Below are 18,177 nucleotides of genomic sequence, written 5' to 3'. Positions count from 1 at the left end.
CAACAGTAAGTCTTCTTTCCTCAACATGTCACCTAAGTCAAACTACTGATCTAAGATTTTTTTTTTTGTTAATTTAGCTTGGCACAAGTTGTTGTTACCACTAACAAACATTTGTTTTTTATGTTTACATTAATCAGCCAAAGATCTATTTGACGTATCCCTATTCTATTTAAGAGACATTTTTGTATAAACAAAAAAAATAAATTATTGATGACTTTAACGATTCAGATTAGTTTGAGAGAGAAGTGGGATATAGAATGATATATTTCTGCTTTAAAGAAGAAAATAAACATTTGCAAAGATTTATTTAGCTTTGATAGTTTGGGGAGTTTTTTGTTTTCTAGCTCTACAATTTCAAATCATTTGACCTTTCCAATATAAGACAGGTAACCTTAAAAATCAAAATGAATGAAATAAAACTTAATAAAAAAAATATCAGAGATCATAAAAAGGTGATTTTTCTCACAGCAAAGACTGAGAACTTCATCAGAGCGATCTCCACAGTCATCGACTCCATCGCACACCCAGCTCTGGCTCACACACAGTGTGTTGGCGCACTGGAACTGCAGCGGAGGACACCAACGGCCGTCTGGGAAACGAGTAGCTGGTAGGGTCGGGGAATCAAAGAATCACTTTAAAGCAAATAATTTACATATAAACAGAAACATTTATTCAATATTATGTTGAAAATGAAAATATTAATGATTGAGATGATTGAGCTTCAATGAATCACTTAAATATATTTTCGTAATGTGGCTATAATGAAAAATAAATAAATGTAGAATGTAAATAATTGACAGCCCTGAACTCTAGGGACACATTTTTAATTCTATGTTCCATTGTGAAATGAAAATATTTTATTCAAGATGTCTGTGAACTTATTTACTACTGTTGATAGTTAATTAACAGTCATTTTAAGTGGTGTTCAGGTTTGTGTTTTTTATTTAATCATAGAGAAGTAAACTGTTACATTTAACGACAAAAAAATGTATTTATTTTTTTACTTATTGATCAGGAGTAATGATTTTATCTTTATAAATTAAGATTAAAATAAAGGACATTAAAACAATATGGCAGCCTTGCAGGTTGTCGATAGTTTTGATGTTTACTTACGACAGGTGGTCTCATCAGTCAGATCCAGACAGTCAGGCCGGCCATCACACTGCAGAGCAGAGGGGATGCAGTGACCAGAGTCACACTGGAAAAAGCCTGGGTTACATGTCAGCAGCTCTGAAAGAAAGTGAAGCTCATATCAGGGTATCTGCGCATTGAGTGTTTCCAAATTGACTTTCAGGACATCTAAGTACAACCTGAAAATACCCAAAAAGTTGTTATCTGTGTGTTTTACAAAACATAAAGGAGGCTGAAATTGTGCTTTGAATGCAAACAGGGTCATTGTTTTCTTTTGAAGGATATAAAAATCACACATCACTGTGTACTGTTAAATCAGGACTGAATTATCCCAAACTAATCCAGATGTTATCCATATTATTAGTTCTATTTGTTGCAATAAAAAAAATAAATTTTAACAGTTTGATTGGGATCTGAATCTAGGTTTAAACTGCAAAAATTTATCTGTAGGCCAAAACGGTAAATTGTTATTTTATTCAGTTTTGAAATAATGTGTAATTGTTTTGTTTTTCATCAGTGAATAAAAAAACTCTGATTTGGAGAAATGAACATGCTTTCATAATCCCAGACTGTTATGGTTTGTAATGTGTTTCACTTTAGTGCTCGTTATTATACTGTAATCAGTAATGATCCTAAGTTAGTTTCTTCTTAAATAATCCCTGTTCTTTGTTTCATAGTTTATTCTCTGTATATATTTTGGTTTATTTTCCTTATGTCTGTCCTTATTCTACACATCTTTAGTTGCCAAGCCTTTCCTCTGCACAGCCTCTTCTGTAATTAAGCTCATTCTACCCACCTGTGCCTGATAATTGACTTGATCTCCTTCACCTGGGTCTCCATAGCTTCTCCTCACTTCCCCTCTGTAATAAGCCTGCTGGCTGTCAGTATCCTTTACTGATCCCTTCTGCTGATTTCATGCTATCTGTTTCTTTGTTATCCTCCTGCCACCTTATTTACATCCTTGTGAAAGAATTGGTTTTCTTATTTTTTCCACTATCAATGTTTTGTATCAGATTTCTGTTTGGTCCTGCAGCTCATTTTGATAACATGAGAAAAAAATTATTTTAGTGGAAAATCCAAGACATATTTTTTACAATTATAACCAGTAAAGAAAAGAATAAGCTGTAGAGTCTGGATAGAGGCCTTCTTCAAGTCCAACTCTTTCCACACCTGAATAAAAGACTTTACAGGAGCTCTGTTAAATGTAAAGCTAAAAAGCAGTGAATTTTAGAGTACTGTACACTCACCACAGTCTCGTTCATCGGAGTTGTCCCCGCAGTCGTTCTGATGGTCGCAACGCCAGATTCCAGGGATGCACTGAGCGTTGTCGCATCGAAACTCGCTCTCAGTGCAAGGTCTTGGCTCTGGAAAAATCATAACAAATTTATCTGCAGCCAAAAAATGTGGATATAACAGAGCAGCTTATTCATACTGAGAAAAACTGGAAAGAAAAACAGACAGAAAACTGATTAAAAAAAAAAGACAAACATGGGTTTATCTGTGTCCAAAATCATCAATCTTAAACAGATTTAAAGAAAAAAAAAAACAGGGCGACATGTTTTGTAGCTGTTTAAACAAGGAATGAGTAAAGAGATGAAGAATCCAAGACTTACCACAGTCTTTCTCATCTGATCCATCGCCACAGTCGTTGTTGCCGTCACACTTCCATCGAATGGGAACGCAGCGATGGTTGTCACAGCGGAAATCTCCCAGAGGGTCACAGGTCACCTCCTCTGTTTGGGTGTTTAACTCACGGTCAGTGTGTAAAATGACTACAGTGGGATATCAGTATTGACCGTGCAGCACTTTTGGTTAAATATTACAGTAAGTGTAAAACCCACATAACACTTCAGGGTAATAATGAATAAATAAAAATAAAGAACAAGGAATTTGTTTTTTCTTAAGGTTTTAAAGCTTAGATTTGATAAAGAACCCCTATTCCTGATCTCAAACTCCACATAAGACTTGATAAGAGATAAGAACTGACCACATCCCTCCTCATCACTGTTATCCAGACAGTCGTTTGTGCCATCACAGCGAGCCCACTGAGGAACACAGCGGTAATTTGTCTTGCAGGAGAACTCTGTATCTTCATCGCACTTGTAATCTGGACCCACTGAGAAAAGGCAGATAAATCACGGATTAGTTCTGAATCTGAAAAGACCGGTGAGACGGATTCTGATGAAAATGTACAATGACAAGAAAACTAAATAGCCCTACTCTAGCCACTACAAAGCCTGCATCAGACCCAATACTTACTGCAGGTGTCATACGGCTCATCGGACCCGTCGCCACAATCATTCTGGGCGTCACACACGTAGCTCATAGGCACACAGCGGCCATTGGTACACTTGAACTCTCCTGGCTGGCAGGTCTTTTGAGCGCAGCTCTCTGGGTCCTCATCACTGCCGTCTGAGCAGTCATTTACTCCATCACAATGCCAGGATACAGGGATGCAGTTTTTGTTTTTACACTGGAATTGGTTAACTGCACATCGATGATCACCTACAGGAATAATAAACACAAAAGGTAAACCAAGTTCTATGAATAATCCCAAACTAGATGATGCATTCAACTTTAACAGTTGTAAAATGGCCATACTGCAGAGAGCAGCATCCTCATCTGAGCCGTCAGGACAGTCTTGGTAGCCGTTGCAGATGACACCGGGGAAGGTACAGTTACCATCCTGACACTGGAACTGGCCAATTGGGCAGTATCGAGGTGGACAGGTCTGAGGTTCATCTGAGCCGTCGCCACAGTCCGACTGACCGTCACACTTCCACCATATAGGTACACATCTATCAACAGAAAAACACACAAAATGATCTTTTTAAAGATGAATTTAAAACTATTCTTTCTGAACAGTAGCAGCTCTAGACCAAATCAACCAGGGGAGCTAGGGTGGGACCAATGGTATATCATGGAGGCACAGAAAAAAGAATGAAACATCAAACAGGGCTGAATGTTCACTAATATAGAAAGTGTACCAAAAAGCCACTTGAAGCCCGGGAAACCTCCGCTCTAGCAATTAAAACCGTTATCCTTCTTCAGTATGAATGAAGCTAAAAGTGCAATAACTTAATTTTTTAATTCTTGATAAATAAAACTGTAATTATGAAAAATCAAATTGGTCCGAGTGAACTATTAGCTGTGGTTTCTGTTCCACCACATATTATTAGTTATTTATTATATATTTATCTTGTATTATGACTTCGGTGCAGGGGCCATAAAAGGGACTAATTCTGCAGGGGCACAGGTCCCTGTTTAGAACCATTCATGCTAATGAATAAATTCAGTTCAATCAAATATCTAAATATGACAGTTTTGGCAAAAGTGTGATAGATTTACTACAGGGAGGTTTTTAGTTACATCATCACAAATCTGTTATGTAATGTAAAGAGTTTCATATGTGAAAATAACTATCAATAACTATAGAACTGATTAATCAAATGTTTTAATTATTATTTGAAACTTAATTTTATAAGATGTTTTTGGACTGTGGGAGGAAGCTGGAATAACAGGAAAAACCCACTGGGAGAATCTGCAAACTTCATGCAGAAAGGCCCTGGGCTATGAGTCGAACCCAGAAACTTCTTGCTGCAAGGCTACAGAGCTACAAAATGCACCACTATGCAGCCCACTATTATTTAAGTATTTATTTACTTCCTATTTCCAAAGCAAAGTACATCATGAAATTATCTAAATGGACCATTAAACGGAGCTCAGCATTTCATTGGTTGGCTGGTACAGCCAGTCAATGGCTGACTAATCAATTTACTGACTTTTATGTATAAGGCCAAAATGTGAAATAAATAAATATGTTGCAACACAAGAATTCTTTAAATGATACCAAAAAAAATCACATGTGTTTTGAATATATAATGGATACTAGATTTAAAATTTTTAACATTGTTAATTTTATTTTAGGGATTATGTTAAATATAAATACATTTTTCCTTATTCACTTATCTCAAATTGTGTCTAATTATTACAAAATTATCTTTCTATTAAACTGTGGCACTCTTAGATCTGTGGTATCTTTTCCTCTATGTCATTAAATTACTTTTTAGTTTTAAAGTTCAGAAAAAACATCTCAGGGATACTAGAAAATAAAATAATAGTGATTGAAAAAATGCCACTAATGTGTAATCAGGGATTAGATTAGATTAGATTAGATGATTAGTTTTATTGTTCTCACAGCGGAGAAATTCACTGGTCACATATTGGCCTAGTAATTAAAGAAGGTGAAAACAAGGAGGAAAAGGTGCATTAGGAATAAAAACAAAATAAAAAGAAATAAAAAGAATAAAAATAAGAAATAAAAAAAAAATAATAAAAAAAATACAAGGGAGTAACACAGAGATTTGAGCTGACATATGTACAATCAGGATGGCTTATATACAGGATGATTGACTTTTACATTAAAGTGTACTACATTGCAGATATTAAAGAGTGTTTTCTATCAGACTAACTTCTCATTGTCTCCACAGCGGAACTGGGTGCTGGAGCAGTCTGCCACACACTGGATCTTAAATCCCACAGCCAGGGCGATGAAATGATCTGGACACTCGCAGGTAGCCCCCTCACCTCCAGGTGCGATCAGACACAGATGGCTGCAGGTAAGGTGATGTGAAGAGCAGGGGTTCTCACCTGGGAAAGTCATCCAAAATACATTTTTGTTGCAATTTTGTTCAGACACTGAATATAGAAGCATGTACAGATTTATGTACTTCTAGGCTGTCTGTATGGGTGGTGGACTTTGATGTCATAAGGCCGATGGGTGTTGTTTCCCATGATGGTGCGTTGCTCGCCAGTATACTTATGGGCTCTCTCTACAGTGTGAGTGTTCCAGTCTGTCCAGTAGATCCAGTCTTCGAACAGAGAAGCACCAAACACATGGGGAAGCGTTCCAGCAATGGCCCGGTGCCGGTTCTGGCCATCCATGTCTGCAAAGCTTTGATATTAGGAAGATTGAAACAGAATCAGAGACAATGTATAGTAGAAATTCTCATAAGATAAAATAGTGGGAAATAATCTACGGTGTCTTGTATTGAATCATCTTAAAGGCTTTCTCTTTTTTCCGATTCTAGTAACTTACTCCAAAAAGTTAAGATGGGAATCAGCAAAGAAGATTTTGTTGGTGGTGTAGTCGATGGTCAGAGCATTGGGCCACGCCAGCTTGGTCGTAATAATGGCGCTGATGTTTGTTCCATCCATGCCAACTCTGCCAATATAAGCTTTGTCACCCAAGTCTGTCCAATACAGCCATCTAAGAGAAGAGAGGAGGAAAAAAAAGGAAAAACGTGATACAGAGGATGTTTTGATTGATATTCATAGAAAGACACAAAAAGAAAACATACAGCAGAAGTACTTTTTAAAATCATGCTATTACCCATATTTGGGGTTGACGGCTACTGCACGGGGTCGGCTGATGAAATAAGTGTCATTGCCATTTTTAAACTCTCCAGTCACTAGTTTCTTTTGGTAGCGACCATCCAACTCCATCACATGAATTGAGCTGTAATAACTATCCACCCAGTACAGCTTCCTGTGGGAAAATAAAGATTCTAATTACTTAATTCTATTCCCAGCATTTAAAGATAAGCTCCTTTTTTTAATCTTAGTGCTTCCTTATCACCCACCTTCCCACCCAGTCCACCGCCAGGCCTTCAGCTCCACTAATATCGTGATCCAGAAGCGTCTCCCTCTTGGTGCCATCAAAATGCAGTCTCTCAATCTTCCCTGCTCCCACATCAAGCCAATAAATCCATTTTTCATAGTCATCATAATCTACTCCAATCGCATTGGACAGGCCCTGCACTGCTACACCAGATTTTGAACCATCGACGTACAAATAACGGACGTAGTAGCGATTGCTGTATAATATGTATGAGGGGATGCCGCTGTTCTGGCGGCAGGTCCGTCCGTCTGGTTCTCGGATGTAACCTGGAGCACATTTACAGTGATACGACCCAGCAGTGTTCTCACAGATCTGACTGCACACGGCCGGTGTGCTGATGCACTCGTTGAGGTCCTCGCAGGCTTTACCATCGGGCATAAGACTGTAGCCTGGGTTGCAGGAGCAGTAATAGCTAGTGAGGGTGTCTGTGCAGATCTGAGCGCACTTGTGGACTTGTGGGTTGAGACACTCATTGATTCCTAAGCAGAGGGAGATAAATACATTTTATTAAAAAAAGTAATAAATGCAAAAATAATTCTAAAAGTTCAGGTAACTGTAATGTAAAATATAAATAATAGCAGTTTCACTGAATCTTGTATAAATATGTCATATGTGTTTCTGGGTTTAAAAATGCTTGCTTTTGTAAATCAACATTAGCCTTAATAACTTAAAACACTTAGTTGAGCTTTGGTAATTTTTAACTTTTAACATGTATTTTTGTCAAAAATTGAAATTTAAAGATAAATAATTTCAAAATTAACTTTGAAAAATTTTGTAAATAAAAAATCAGGTTTTGAGAGTAATATATAATGTGTATACGAACTTTCAACCTCTATTTGTACAGTTTGCTTTTTTAAGATTGCATTTTTTCAGACACTTTTAAAAAAAAAATTTCCAAAGAAAATTTTTTCAGGGTGGAGTGAGGAAATCTATTGGTCCAAGTACAGACCAATATAAATGCGTCTTAACAACACACTTCCAAGGAACCCCAGCCTCCAGAATTGTAACGGGTAAAACAGGATTTGAAAGGAATGAATTTTGTAAACTTAGTCTCCCACTAAAGTTTGGGATAAATAAAGTCTGTTGGAAAAAAAGGATTCTATGGAAAAAAAAAAAAAACTTCTAGAGACAAAAATTTGAAAAAAAAAATCTGATTAGCAAATATAGAAATATTGGCTAAACTTTTTCATGCACAGTAAAATACTCTAACACTCTTTATTGATTGAGTAGTCTTTTTTTTCTTCATTTTTTTACCTTTCCTCTTTGAAATTCCCATTTTTGGATTGATATTTTTTTTGTTTTTAAAAATATTGGCAAACATTATTTTGTCTAGGGAATTAAGGCAACTGCATACGAATGAGAAAATCAAACTAATGAAAACTCAGGGTTCAAATATCTATCTATATTGTGATTAATCCGCTCATGATGGTTCACTTTAGAAATATCCTTCTTGCGTGACACCTTTTAGTTTGTCATCACTGAAGCAAATCCAAAACAAAATTCAAAAGGTTCTTGAGCTAAATTCTCTCACCACAGCCTTTTTCATCGCTGTTGTCCTCGCAGTCCTTCTGAGTATTGCACACCTTATGGAGATCAATACACTCTCCTGAGTTACACATGAACTCTTGGGGTGAGCAGGTTGGCTGCGGCGTGAAGCACAGGCTGTCAGCCTCATCCGAACCGTCCAGACAGTCGTTCTCTCCGTCACAAATGTAAGAGGCATAGATACAGGCTCCGTTACCACAGGTAAACTGACTGCTGCTGCAGGTGTCATATATACAGTTCAGCTCATCGCTGCCATCTCCGCAGTCGTTCACACGGTCACAGCTGGAGGAAATTACATTCAGTTACTGTTAATAAAGGTCAGCAGTTACGCTGTAACAAAATGTTTCGCACTCACTGGTATGGGATAAGGATGCAGAGCCCGTTGGCACATGCAAACTCATCCATATGGCAGGTTCGGTTGGGGCAGTTCTGGAGCTCATCAGCTGCATTGGCGCAATCTTTCTCCCCATCGCACACAAAGTTCAATGGCAAACAACGCGGGTGGCCTGGGTACCAGGTTGGACAGGTGAACTGGTTGGTACTGCAGGTGCGATCGCCTAGAAGAGATGGAAAAAAAGTTTTAACTGTTTGAAATGGTACCATGAATAGTCAGACAGTAAAATGTGTGTTTCAGGAACTCTTGATGAAAGATTTCACTTCCCTGATAATTATTCCTGCATTTTATTTTTTTATTTTGTCACAGTAACCACACTTCTGTGTATTTAATTGAGATTTTATGTGATATAGCGGGGAGGTCCGGCTCCAGTACTGCAGAATGTTGTTCTAGGTTTTCTTGATCTTTTCCACATTTACAGACCATATAGGCTGATGCATCGGCCGGCCGTTTAGTTTTTTACCCTGATATTTGTGTTTTTTACTTGTATTGGTATCATGCATGTTTTTCCTGATTCAACAGCAAGTGAAAAATAATGCTTTGTTTGATTTGTAATATATTTATTCTTTTTATACTTGAGACATTTGCAACATTTGCTATCATTACGTCATATGGGAGAAGAAAATCTGAAATCTCCAAGAATCAGCCAAAAAATATCAGCAGCACATATCAGGGATTTAGTTTTAACTCATGTCAAAATAATCAGTATTGGCGTTAAAAATATGTATTTGTAAATCTGTATTACAGACCCAAATCTAATGATTAATCAGAACACATAATGCACATACAGACATTTTTGACACACTGAGCAGGGATTTCAGCCTTTAATTCAGTTATGTTGAAGGAGGAAGGTTTTGAACATTCAGGACTCCAACTCATCAGGACTGGAGTCATCACTCCAGTGATAGACCAAACAAAAGTACTTACATAAAATTTTCTGAAGTAAAGCAAGATATTATTTGTTTCAGGATTTACAAATTTAAATCAGGCTTCCTCTTTGACCATTTTAAAACCTTTTTTGATGTCTCATCCTTTCTCTCTGGCTTTAAATAATCAAAAGGATGTTGGTATTGGTTGATTTTAGGTTTTATTTCTTTTATTTTCTATATTCTATTTTCTCCCGCTTAGTCCTTGTCAGGGTTGTGGTGGGGCAAGAGGCGGGGTACACCCGGACAGATCGCCAGTCTGTCGCAGGGGCAACACAATAACACACAACCATGAACACACGTACTCGCCTACGGACAATTTAGAGAAGCCAATAACCTAACAGTCATGTTTCTGAACTGTGGGAGGAAGCCGGAGTACCCAGAGAGCACCCATGCATTCACAAGGAGAACATACAAACTCCATGCAGAAAGACCCCGGTCCAGGAATCGAACCCAGGACTCTCTTGCTGCAAGGCAACAGTGCTACCCACTCCGGCACCATGCAGCCATATGTTCTGTGTTGTTTTTACCTATTTAAATAATTGTTTTTAATCAATCTTAGTGCATTTTGTGGTGTTTATATCTCTGTTTTTTTAGCATCACTTTGGTCCTGTTGTTTTTTTAAAGCTGTATATAAATAAAATTGGATTGGACTGGAAATCTTAAGAGTAATTCTGTATTCTTCCTGGAAACCTGAAAATAAAAGAATCTGCAGCCAAACACTTTTTGAAGTCACCTAATCAGTGAATATTCATTCATTTTAGATCCTTTATTGTAAAAAACGTTTGAAAAATTTTGGGTTTATAATTATGAACTGTTTTGGGTTGTTATGCCACAATATAAAATCTTTCTTACCACACTGAAGTTCTGGGGCCTCATCGCTGTTGTCCCAGCAGTCATTGTTTCCATCACAAACCACTGATTGCATGACACAGTTCCCATTGGTACATGTGAACTGGTCTGGGCCACATGTTCTGACTATGTCCTCTGCAGAAAGAAGAATGTATTTCAATGGAACCTAAAAACTTAATATTTATATATATATATATATATATATGCATACATACAAGAAAGTACTTCAGAGCCTTTACTTATGAAAATTATAGATTTGAAGCTAAATTAGAGGTTTACCACAAGAGGGAGGTTCATCCGTCTTGTCATTGCAGTCAGCAATGGAGTCACAGACCCATGACTCAGGAATACACTTTCCTTGGTCACACTGGAACTGATTGGCAGCACATGTGCGATCAGCTGCAGGTGAGATACATAAAGACAAGAAATTAAGCCAAGATAGAATAACCTTCTAAAGATCCAATCTTCTATTTATCTATTACCGCAAAAGAGAGGATTCTCATCGCTGTTATCGCCGCAGTTGTTGAAGCCATCACACAGGTTCTCAGGGTAGATGCAGATATTGTTGCGCTCACACTTGATCTGACCAGCTGGACATTCACGGTCAGCTATAAAAGGATGGAACATACCATCAGAACAGTGTTTCTATACCACAAAGATGTGTATAATGAATAATATTCTTCTATCTATTCTGAAATGTTTATTTAGTTACCAAGAAGGACCAGATTGTAATTAGTATAGTTTATTCCTGGGATATGAGATTTTTATGTGAAGAGTTGGTAAACATTTTGCCATTTAAACTCTAATAGTTTTCCAGGGACAAATTAGCAGAAATGAAAAACTAGATGGATGGATCGAAGGCTGAAACTTTTAAAATTGTATGTGCGTCTTGTCCTTTAAAGTTATCAAAAATGCACACCGACTGGCCAGCACTTTTTTTTTTCCAAATTAACCCTGCCTGGTCAACCAAAGGGTTGACCATTTGCCCAGTGAAATGCAGGTTGGAGGATGACTGGGCAGTTAAAGGGTTAATAGATTTACAATGAAGCTAAGCTTGTTGAAGAAGAGACATTTTCCAGACCTGTTAGACTGTGTAGCCCTCATGTAAATCAGTGCTTACTGCCCCACGAATCAACCTCTCCCTGTTGTCACTCACGGCAGTTGATTTCATCAGATGTAGTGTTGTCTCGACAGTCGTTGTGGCCATCGCAGACGAAATCTGAGTTGATGCAGCGTCCGTTGGAACAGGTGAACTCCGTGGCCGGGTTACACGTGGGGAAGGCACAATCCCGCTCATCACTGTTGTCACCGCAGTCGTTGGTGTAGTCACAAACGTAGCTCATCGGGACGCAACGACCGTTATCACAGGTGAAGTCCAGGGATGAGCAAGTGTGGTAAGCTGGGAAGTGCAAAAAGAGATTACAGTCTTACTTTTGCTTTTTTAATTAAAAAAAAATGTATCCCAAAAAGTTATTTTTCAACTTCTTACCACACACTCTCTCCAACTCATCAGAGTTGTCCTGGCAGTCGTTAAAGCCGTCACATTTCCACCGTGCTGAAATACAGTTACCATTCAGACAGGTGAACTGTTCAGGTTGACAGCGTTTCCCTGTGTCTTCGATGCAGTCTTTGCCATTATTTGCAAGGTACCAATTTCCATCATGAGGACACTGGCATTCTGGGCCCACTGGACCTGTAGGAACAAGCAGTAAAACAGTGAGTGATAAAACCAGAGCAAATAGTTTCTAAAGCTCTTAATTAAAATTCCCTCACACTTAGAATATAATGCTTAATAAAAACATCATGGTTGCACTTGAGTTACATTTCTTTGATAATACATCTTGTCTATTATTGAATATTTTTGCAGACCAAGAAAAGTAAAACAAAGGTTATTCTTTACTGAAGAATTTTTAATGCAACTGAACAATCAGATCTCACCTGAAACACAGATGTGACTACAACCACCATTAAACTGCTGACAGAAGCTGGAGCACTCCTCCTGCTTAGAACCTGAATAGACGTGGATGTCATTGGGTCGATACTGCATGTCCTGGGCTAGCACTGTAACACCAGAGCCGTCATCTTTTCCCGCCCTAAACACTGCCCGGTCAGTCCAGTCTGTCCAGAATATGTCCTGCTTGAACACGGTCATGGAAAACGGGTACTTGACTCCCTGCAAGATCACCTGTCGGTTCTGGCCGGTCAGGGTGGCTCGTTCAATTTTGTCCCTTTGGGGGTGCATTGGCAAAACATGAATGAAGAAATTAGAGAAATTTTACTATTTATGACTCTAGAACATTTTAGACTTACAGTGATGCATCTGCCCAGTAAAGCATCCTCTCCTCATAGTCGATAGAAAGGCCATTTGGTGTTGTCAGACTGTCATTAATAATGGGGGTACGGAAGTTCCCTCCCAGTGTTGCCCTCTCAATTTTAGCAGGAGAGCCCCAGTCGGTCCAATACAAGTAACTGCATGAAAAAATAAATAATGTGCTCTATAAATACAGTTAAATGAGTTTAAATAATAGAACATTTTGCAGTTTGTACCCGTAGCATGGATCAACAATGATGCCTCTGGGGCGGTTTGCATGAGCAATCACTGAGCGGTTCTGCCCATCCAATCCAATGGATTGGACATTACGTTTATAGTAGTCAGTGAAAAAGAGACGGTTATGGATCCAATCATAAGCCAGGCCATCTGGATCATCCAGGTCTGAGGAGTAAGTGCAGAAAAGAGTATATAAAAAACAAACAAACATCAACAACAAAAAATTGATTCAAGCCAAGGCTTAGCAGTAAGCTCACCGGAGGCCAAATATACAGGAGGGCTGGTGATGGAGGTTGTGGTGACATAGCCAATCCTACTGCGACCTATTCCCATTGACCGGGTAAAGAAAATTCGCTTCTGCTTAAAGTCATAATCCAGTGCCACAACACCATAGCCATAATTCACCGTCGGAAAGGGAAGGCTGTGATCTGTTGGGTCTAATCTTAGAGAATTCACAGTGTAGTCCGTGGTGAAAATTAAAAAGTCATCCAGACCGTAACCGCATGTTACTCCGTTACTAAGGAGGGAGCCATGAGCGCAGCCACATTTAGGCTTCTCCTCATCTGGAATGGCAAAGCAGAGCTGCTGGCAGCGTCCGTTGTCTTCCTGGCATGGGTTGAAGCCGACCTGATTGGCAGATGTGGGCTGAACATGAGAGTCAAAGACGGCAACATCCATCACTCCATCAAGGGTGTCCCGGATTACCTGGTGACATTAGAAACAGGTATGTAATAAAAGTGAGTACAGAGAACATATAATTTTAGCAGTACTTAAATAGATGCAACGGTTAGTATATGGCATAAATAGGTCTGATGCAACCAATCTCAGCTGGTAAAAATGCTTAGCCACTGTTAATGTTTCTCACTTCCTTAATATGCTTTAATCGATGCTGTGTTTTATCTTATTAATGTTATTTTACGCTAATCTGACTGACCTGTTTTGTTATATTTTACAAATTCTCTCTTTTTCTAGGATTCTATGATTTCTTGCTGTTGGGCCATAAACCATGATAATAATTTTGGACATTGGAAACCAATGTCCAAAATTATTATCATGGTTTATGATAATTATACCCGTAGACAGCTGGAGCTCTGGCACCCCTCGCGACCCCAGCTGGTATAAAGTTTGATGGACAATGGATGGATGTTTCACTTGGAGCTGAAAGTTTCTTTTTTAATAAAGTCATATTTTGAATTCAGGTTATGCTGAAATTAATATATATATATATATATATATATATATATATATATATATATATATATATATATATATATATATATATATATATATATATGTGCGGATTTAGCTGTTTGATCATGATTTGAGCTTGATTCGGACTTTCGATTGTTTATCTAATACTGCCCATAGGGAGATTGTTCACAAACAATACTGTATATGACAGTCCAAATATCAAATAACATATTTACCCCCCCCTACTGGAGTGGGCAATAAACATATTATTGTTCCACAGCACTACTTTTTTCCTTTTTCCATATTTTGTCAAAATTAGGCTTACAATAAAACTCAAGATTAACTTTTGGCAGATATTTTTACTGATGATAAAAACTATTACTTCAGGTTTTTTTCTTCGAAAAATGTTAGATTTTGAATTTTATAAAGTTTTAGTTTCTTTTTTTGCAAAAAATATTTTTAGTAACTCCTACAGATAATCAAACAGCGGCTATTAAATGAAACTCCATTACTTACTTCTGGCTGGTCAGTATTGGCTGGGTTCTTATTAGCCTGGTAAAGCTTTTCAAGCTTATTATCTACCCACAGCATGTAGTTTCCAAAAATAGCCAATCCTGTTGGAGAAGGGTAACGGCTTCCGTAGCGGATGATCTGCCTATCTGTGCCCTCCACAGTCATGCGGGAGATCATATCAAGAACATCATCAGTCCAGTAGAGGAAGTTATTGGTATAATCAACAGTCAGGCCTCGAGGTGATGCAAGGCTCTCAGATGCCAAAACGGTGCGATTTCTCCCATCCAGCAGGGCCCGCTCAATCTTGGGTGATTGACCACCATCCGTCCAGAACAGGTAGCGGAGTTTAGGGCTGACTGCCAAGTCCATTGGTCGGTCCTCAAGACTCTTGAGGAGAACCATTCGGAAGGTAGTGTTGATGCACAGGACCTCAAGGAAAGTCTCCTTTTCAAAGGCATTGGTAAAGTAAAGATTGCCTTAGAGTTGAAAAAAAAAGAACATCTTAAGTATGATGGGACAAAAATACATTTTAATAATCTTCCACAACACATATTTTAAAGAAGGGCAATACATAGATTTCTCAGAGGCTTAGATTGACTCATACCTGCAACCCAATCTACAGCCAAACCCTGAATGCCTTCATCTCCAATGCCTGAATTGATGATGCGGCTGTAACTTCCTCCGTCTGTTTTGACCCTATAGATGCCTCTGTATGACGAGTAACTGCCATGTTCACTCCAATAAACAAAACCAGATTGAATATGGAGGTCCAGATTTCTCTTCGTGGAATAAATAGCTGTAAAGAAATGACCACATGCAACCTGCTGTTAGGGGTAAATTACAAAACAAGCTTGAGAACTAAAATGCAAAAAATGGATCATCAACATACATCGACCAATGGGCACCATTGCCTCAGAGTGGTCCGAGCTGTTAATGTGGAAGCCACGGATATACTTATCTGTGGCAACGACAGCAAACGATGCAAACTCTTCACAGAGGGTACCATCATGAGAGGGATGGAATCCCGTGGTGCAGGCGCAGGTCTTCTGATTTCCAGGCTTAGGAAGACAAAGGTGTGGACATCCTCCATTGTTGGTGCTACAGGCATTTGTAGTTCCTGCTGAGTCTTAGGAAAAGGCAACAGAGATAAAGAAATAGGTGTTACTAGATGAGCTGCAGCTGTAGAAATGTAATGGAGCTAAGCTAATAAGAAAACTATAAGCATAAGGCGAGTGACAACATTTGCCTGATATTTATTGGAGCTAGATGTTTAAAAAGGTTACCATATTAATAAAGCATGTCATACTTCCTTACTGTTGATTTGTCAGAAACCTGACTTTTTCTGATTACTAAATAAATCATACTGGAGTTTCTCATTTCTTAAAATGAAAGAGAATCATGCAGGTAGCTGAATTAAGTTATTTAAAATGAATGTTTTCCGTGATGTTTCTATGGTTAATGCAAACTACTAGAGAGAGCATGGTTTCCAGCATATAACATGAAGGCTACACTGACTACTTCCAATTGCCTTTTTTTTTTTAAGAATATTTTTAAGATCTAGTGGCCTTTATTTTGTAATTTTGTATGGAGTATGGAGACAGGAAAGTGGGTTAGAAGAGAGGTCAGAGACATTGAGCAAAGGTCAGCAAGGCCAGGACTTAAATCTGCGACAGCCGGTATATAGGTCATGCACTCTACCTACCTCCACGCTACAGCAGCACCCCTCCAATTGCCTTTTTTATTTGGATTTGGAGATTATAGTAAGCTTTGTAAATTTTGAGTTCAGGTCTTTATTTTTTACGAGTACACAAACATACATGTATTTAAAAAATGCTACTAATGTTAATGTATAAGATGCTAAAGAAAGTAAAAAAAAACAAACATTTCTCGTAATTCCTAAACTCTATTACATCTTTTCTTTTTTTTCTGCTGAATTCTATCCCCTACATACAATATGCTATGGTATTGCTATAAATCTAATTTAGAGTATACACTTTTAATGCTGTTCCGATTTACTCATGGTCCTTACAGAGAAATAACAATCAGGCGAAAATGGTCTGTCAGGTTGAAGTTTTACAAAAGCCGAAAATCTGTAATTGGATACAAATTTGATCTATGATTTCCTCAAAAATCAGTGGAAGCATAATGTTTTATAAACATAAGTTTATATAAATATACACATACTGTCTCTGGCGTGGACTTTTATAGCCTGCAGGCCAGATATGCTGCTACGCATCACCACCATATTGGCTCCGTTTTCCTTGTCCACCCTCTCAATGACCTCATAGTCCTGGTCAGTGTAGTAGAGGTGGTCCTGGTAGACTGTAAGCCCCCATGGTTTGGACAGTCCGCTAACCAGTGTGATACGTGTTACTCCATCCATGGTTCCACATTCAATCTGGGCAAACAAAAAATGGTGAAGAATTAAACAAACCAAAACAGAAAACAAAAAAGCACAAAAAAGCAAGGATTGGATATCAGAATTCCTATATATCACAAAATCAGAGTTTTAATTATAAATTATTATAAGGTGTTAAAACAAATGCCCATAACAGTTTTACTAATGACAAATCCCATTTTAACCATATATGTTGTCTTTTTACCATCTGCATATAAATTATCCTTAACTTTTTTCAAACTGTAAGCCCAAATGACATGTGTGATACATAATTTGAAAGCTAACACACTCTAGTTTCTTAGAATATAAAGGAAAATTGTGTTACTAAAACCCAGCCCAAACTGCAGCAGTTTTGTTCTCGAAAATAATAGGTCTTTTTTGGCAGTAAAAAAAACATGCTCGGAAATAGGCATGTGTCATTGTTTTACGTTTATTTTGCATTATGCCACCAGCAACTGCAGAGCATTTCCTACGTCTAGGTATAACAGTTCCAGAGCTATGGGACTTTTAACTTCTGGAGTCAACAGCATCTCCAAACCTCTCCAAATATACCAAATCATTCCAAATTGAGCTTATTGCTTTTACACAACAATTTTACCCCGAAAGTCACACTGGAGCATTTTGATTGCCACAAAACATTTTTGAAGCAAATGTTTTTTTCCTTTTTCAAACTTTCCATCTAATTATTTAACAGTGTGCAATGTACACAGACACTAAGGTGTCTATGTGCCGTTTACGCACTATATATCAGATATATATACGGCTGTATATCTGGTATGCAATATTCAAATTAGCCATCCTTAACCTTGTTTTAAAGGTAATTCCATTGGCTAGAGAGCCAAACATTGTGTGTGTACTTAACCCCAGTAGCAGCCATAATATCAGTGGAAACATGCATAAAGAAGGCAGCTAAGGGGGAGCGCTTTTGACGCTTTGAGGGCTGTCCCAGCGTCAAATCTGAAAATATGAAGGAACTGCAATATTTTCAGAGGGTTTATT

At 38.1% G+C, this 18,177-nt stretch overlaps 1 protein-coding gene across 1 annotated transcript in view; it reads right to left on the bottom strand.

Moving 5' to 3' along the window:
• Nucleotides 1-18,177, bottom strand: part of LOC107085076 (low-density lipoprotein receptor-related protein 2-like) — a 47,541-nt gene that overhangs the window by 9,967 nt on the left and 19,397 nt on the right. The window contains exons 36-63 of the mRNA XM_015375221.1: nt 17,137-17,187; nt 16,965-17,094; nt 15,670-15,906; nt 15,385-15,576; nt 14,784-15,256; nt 13,334-13,781; nt 13,076-13,241; nt 12,839-12,997; nt 12,467-12,756; nt 12,018-12,221; nt 11,685-11,927; nt 11,011-11,136; nt 10,808-10,927; nt 10,532-10,663; nt 8,712-8,913; nt 8,343-8,638; nt 6,774-7,290; nt 6,524-6,679; nt 6,230-6,400; nt 5,862-6,085; nt 5,604-5,781; nt 3,733-3,929; nt 3,391-3,636; nt 3,119-3,247; nt 2,745-2,864; nt 2,379-2,495; nt 1,114-1,230; nt 467-604 (exon numbers count right to left, since the gene is read on the bottom strand). Coding sequence (XP_015230707.1) covers nt 467-604; nt 1,114-1,230; nt 2,379-2,495; nt 2,745-2,864; nt 3,119-3,247; nt 3,391-3,636; nt 3,733-3,929; nt 5,604-5,781; nt 5,862-6,085; nt 6,230-6,400; nt 6,524-6,679; nt 6,774-7,290; nt 8,343-8,638; nt 8,712-8,913; nt 10,532-10,663; nt 10,808-10,927; nt 11,011-11,136; nt 11,685-11,927; nt 12,018-12,221; nt 12,467-12,756; nt 12,839-12,997; nt 13,076-13,241; nt 13,334-13,781; nt 14,784-15,256; nt 15,385-15,576; nt 15,670-15,906; nt 16,965-17,094; nt 17,137-17,187 — 5,779 coding nt within the window. The remainder of the gene's footprint in view (nt 1-466; nt 605-1,113; nt 1,231-2,378; nt 2,496-2,744; nt 2,865-3,118; nt 3,248-3,390; nt 3,637-3,732; nt 3,930-5,603; nt 5,782-5,861; nt 6,086-6,229; nt 6,401-6,523; nt 6,680-6,773; nt 7,291-8,342; nt 8,639-8,711; nt 8,914-10,531; nt 10,664-10,807; nt 10,928-11,010; nt 11,137-11,684; nt 11,928-12,017; nt 12,222-12,466; nt 12,757-12,838; nt 12,998-13,075; nt 13,242-13,333; nt 13,782-14,783; nt 15,257-15,384; nt 15,577-15,669; nt 15,907-16,964; nt 17,095-17,136; nt 17,188-18,177) is intronic.

This window comes from Cyprinodon variegatus, unplaced genomic scaffold (assembly GCF_000732505.1).
Source record: "Cyprinodon variegatus isolate N-32 unplaced genomic scaffold, C_variegatus-1.0 Scaffold115, whole genome shotgun sequence".
Classification (NCBI taxonomy): domain Eukaryota; kingdom Metazoa; phylum Chordata; class Actinopteri; order Cyprinodontiformes; family Cyprinodontidae; genus Cyprinodon; species Cyprinodon variegatus.
This window is presented reverse-complemented; position numbering and strand designations above follow the sequence as displayed.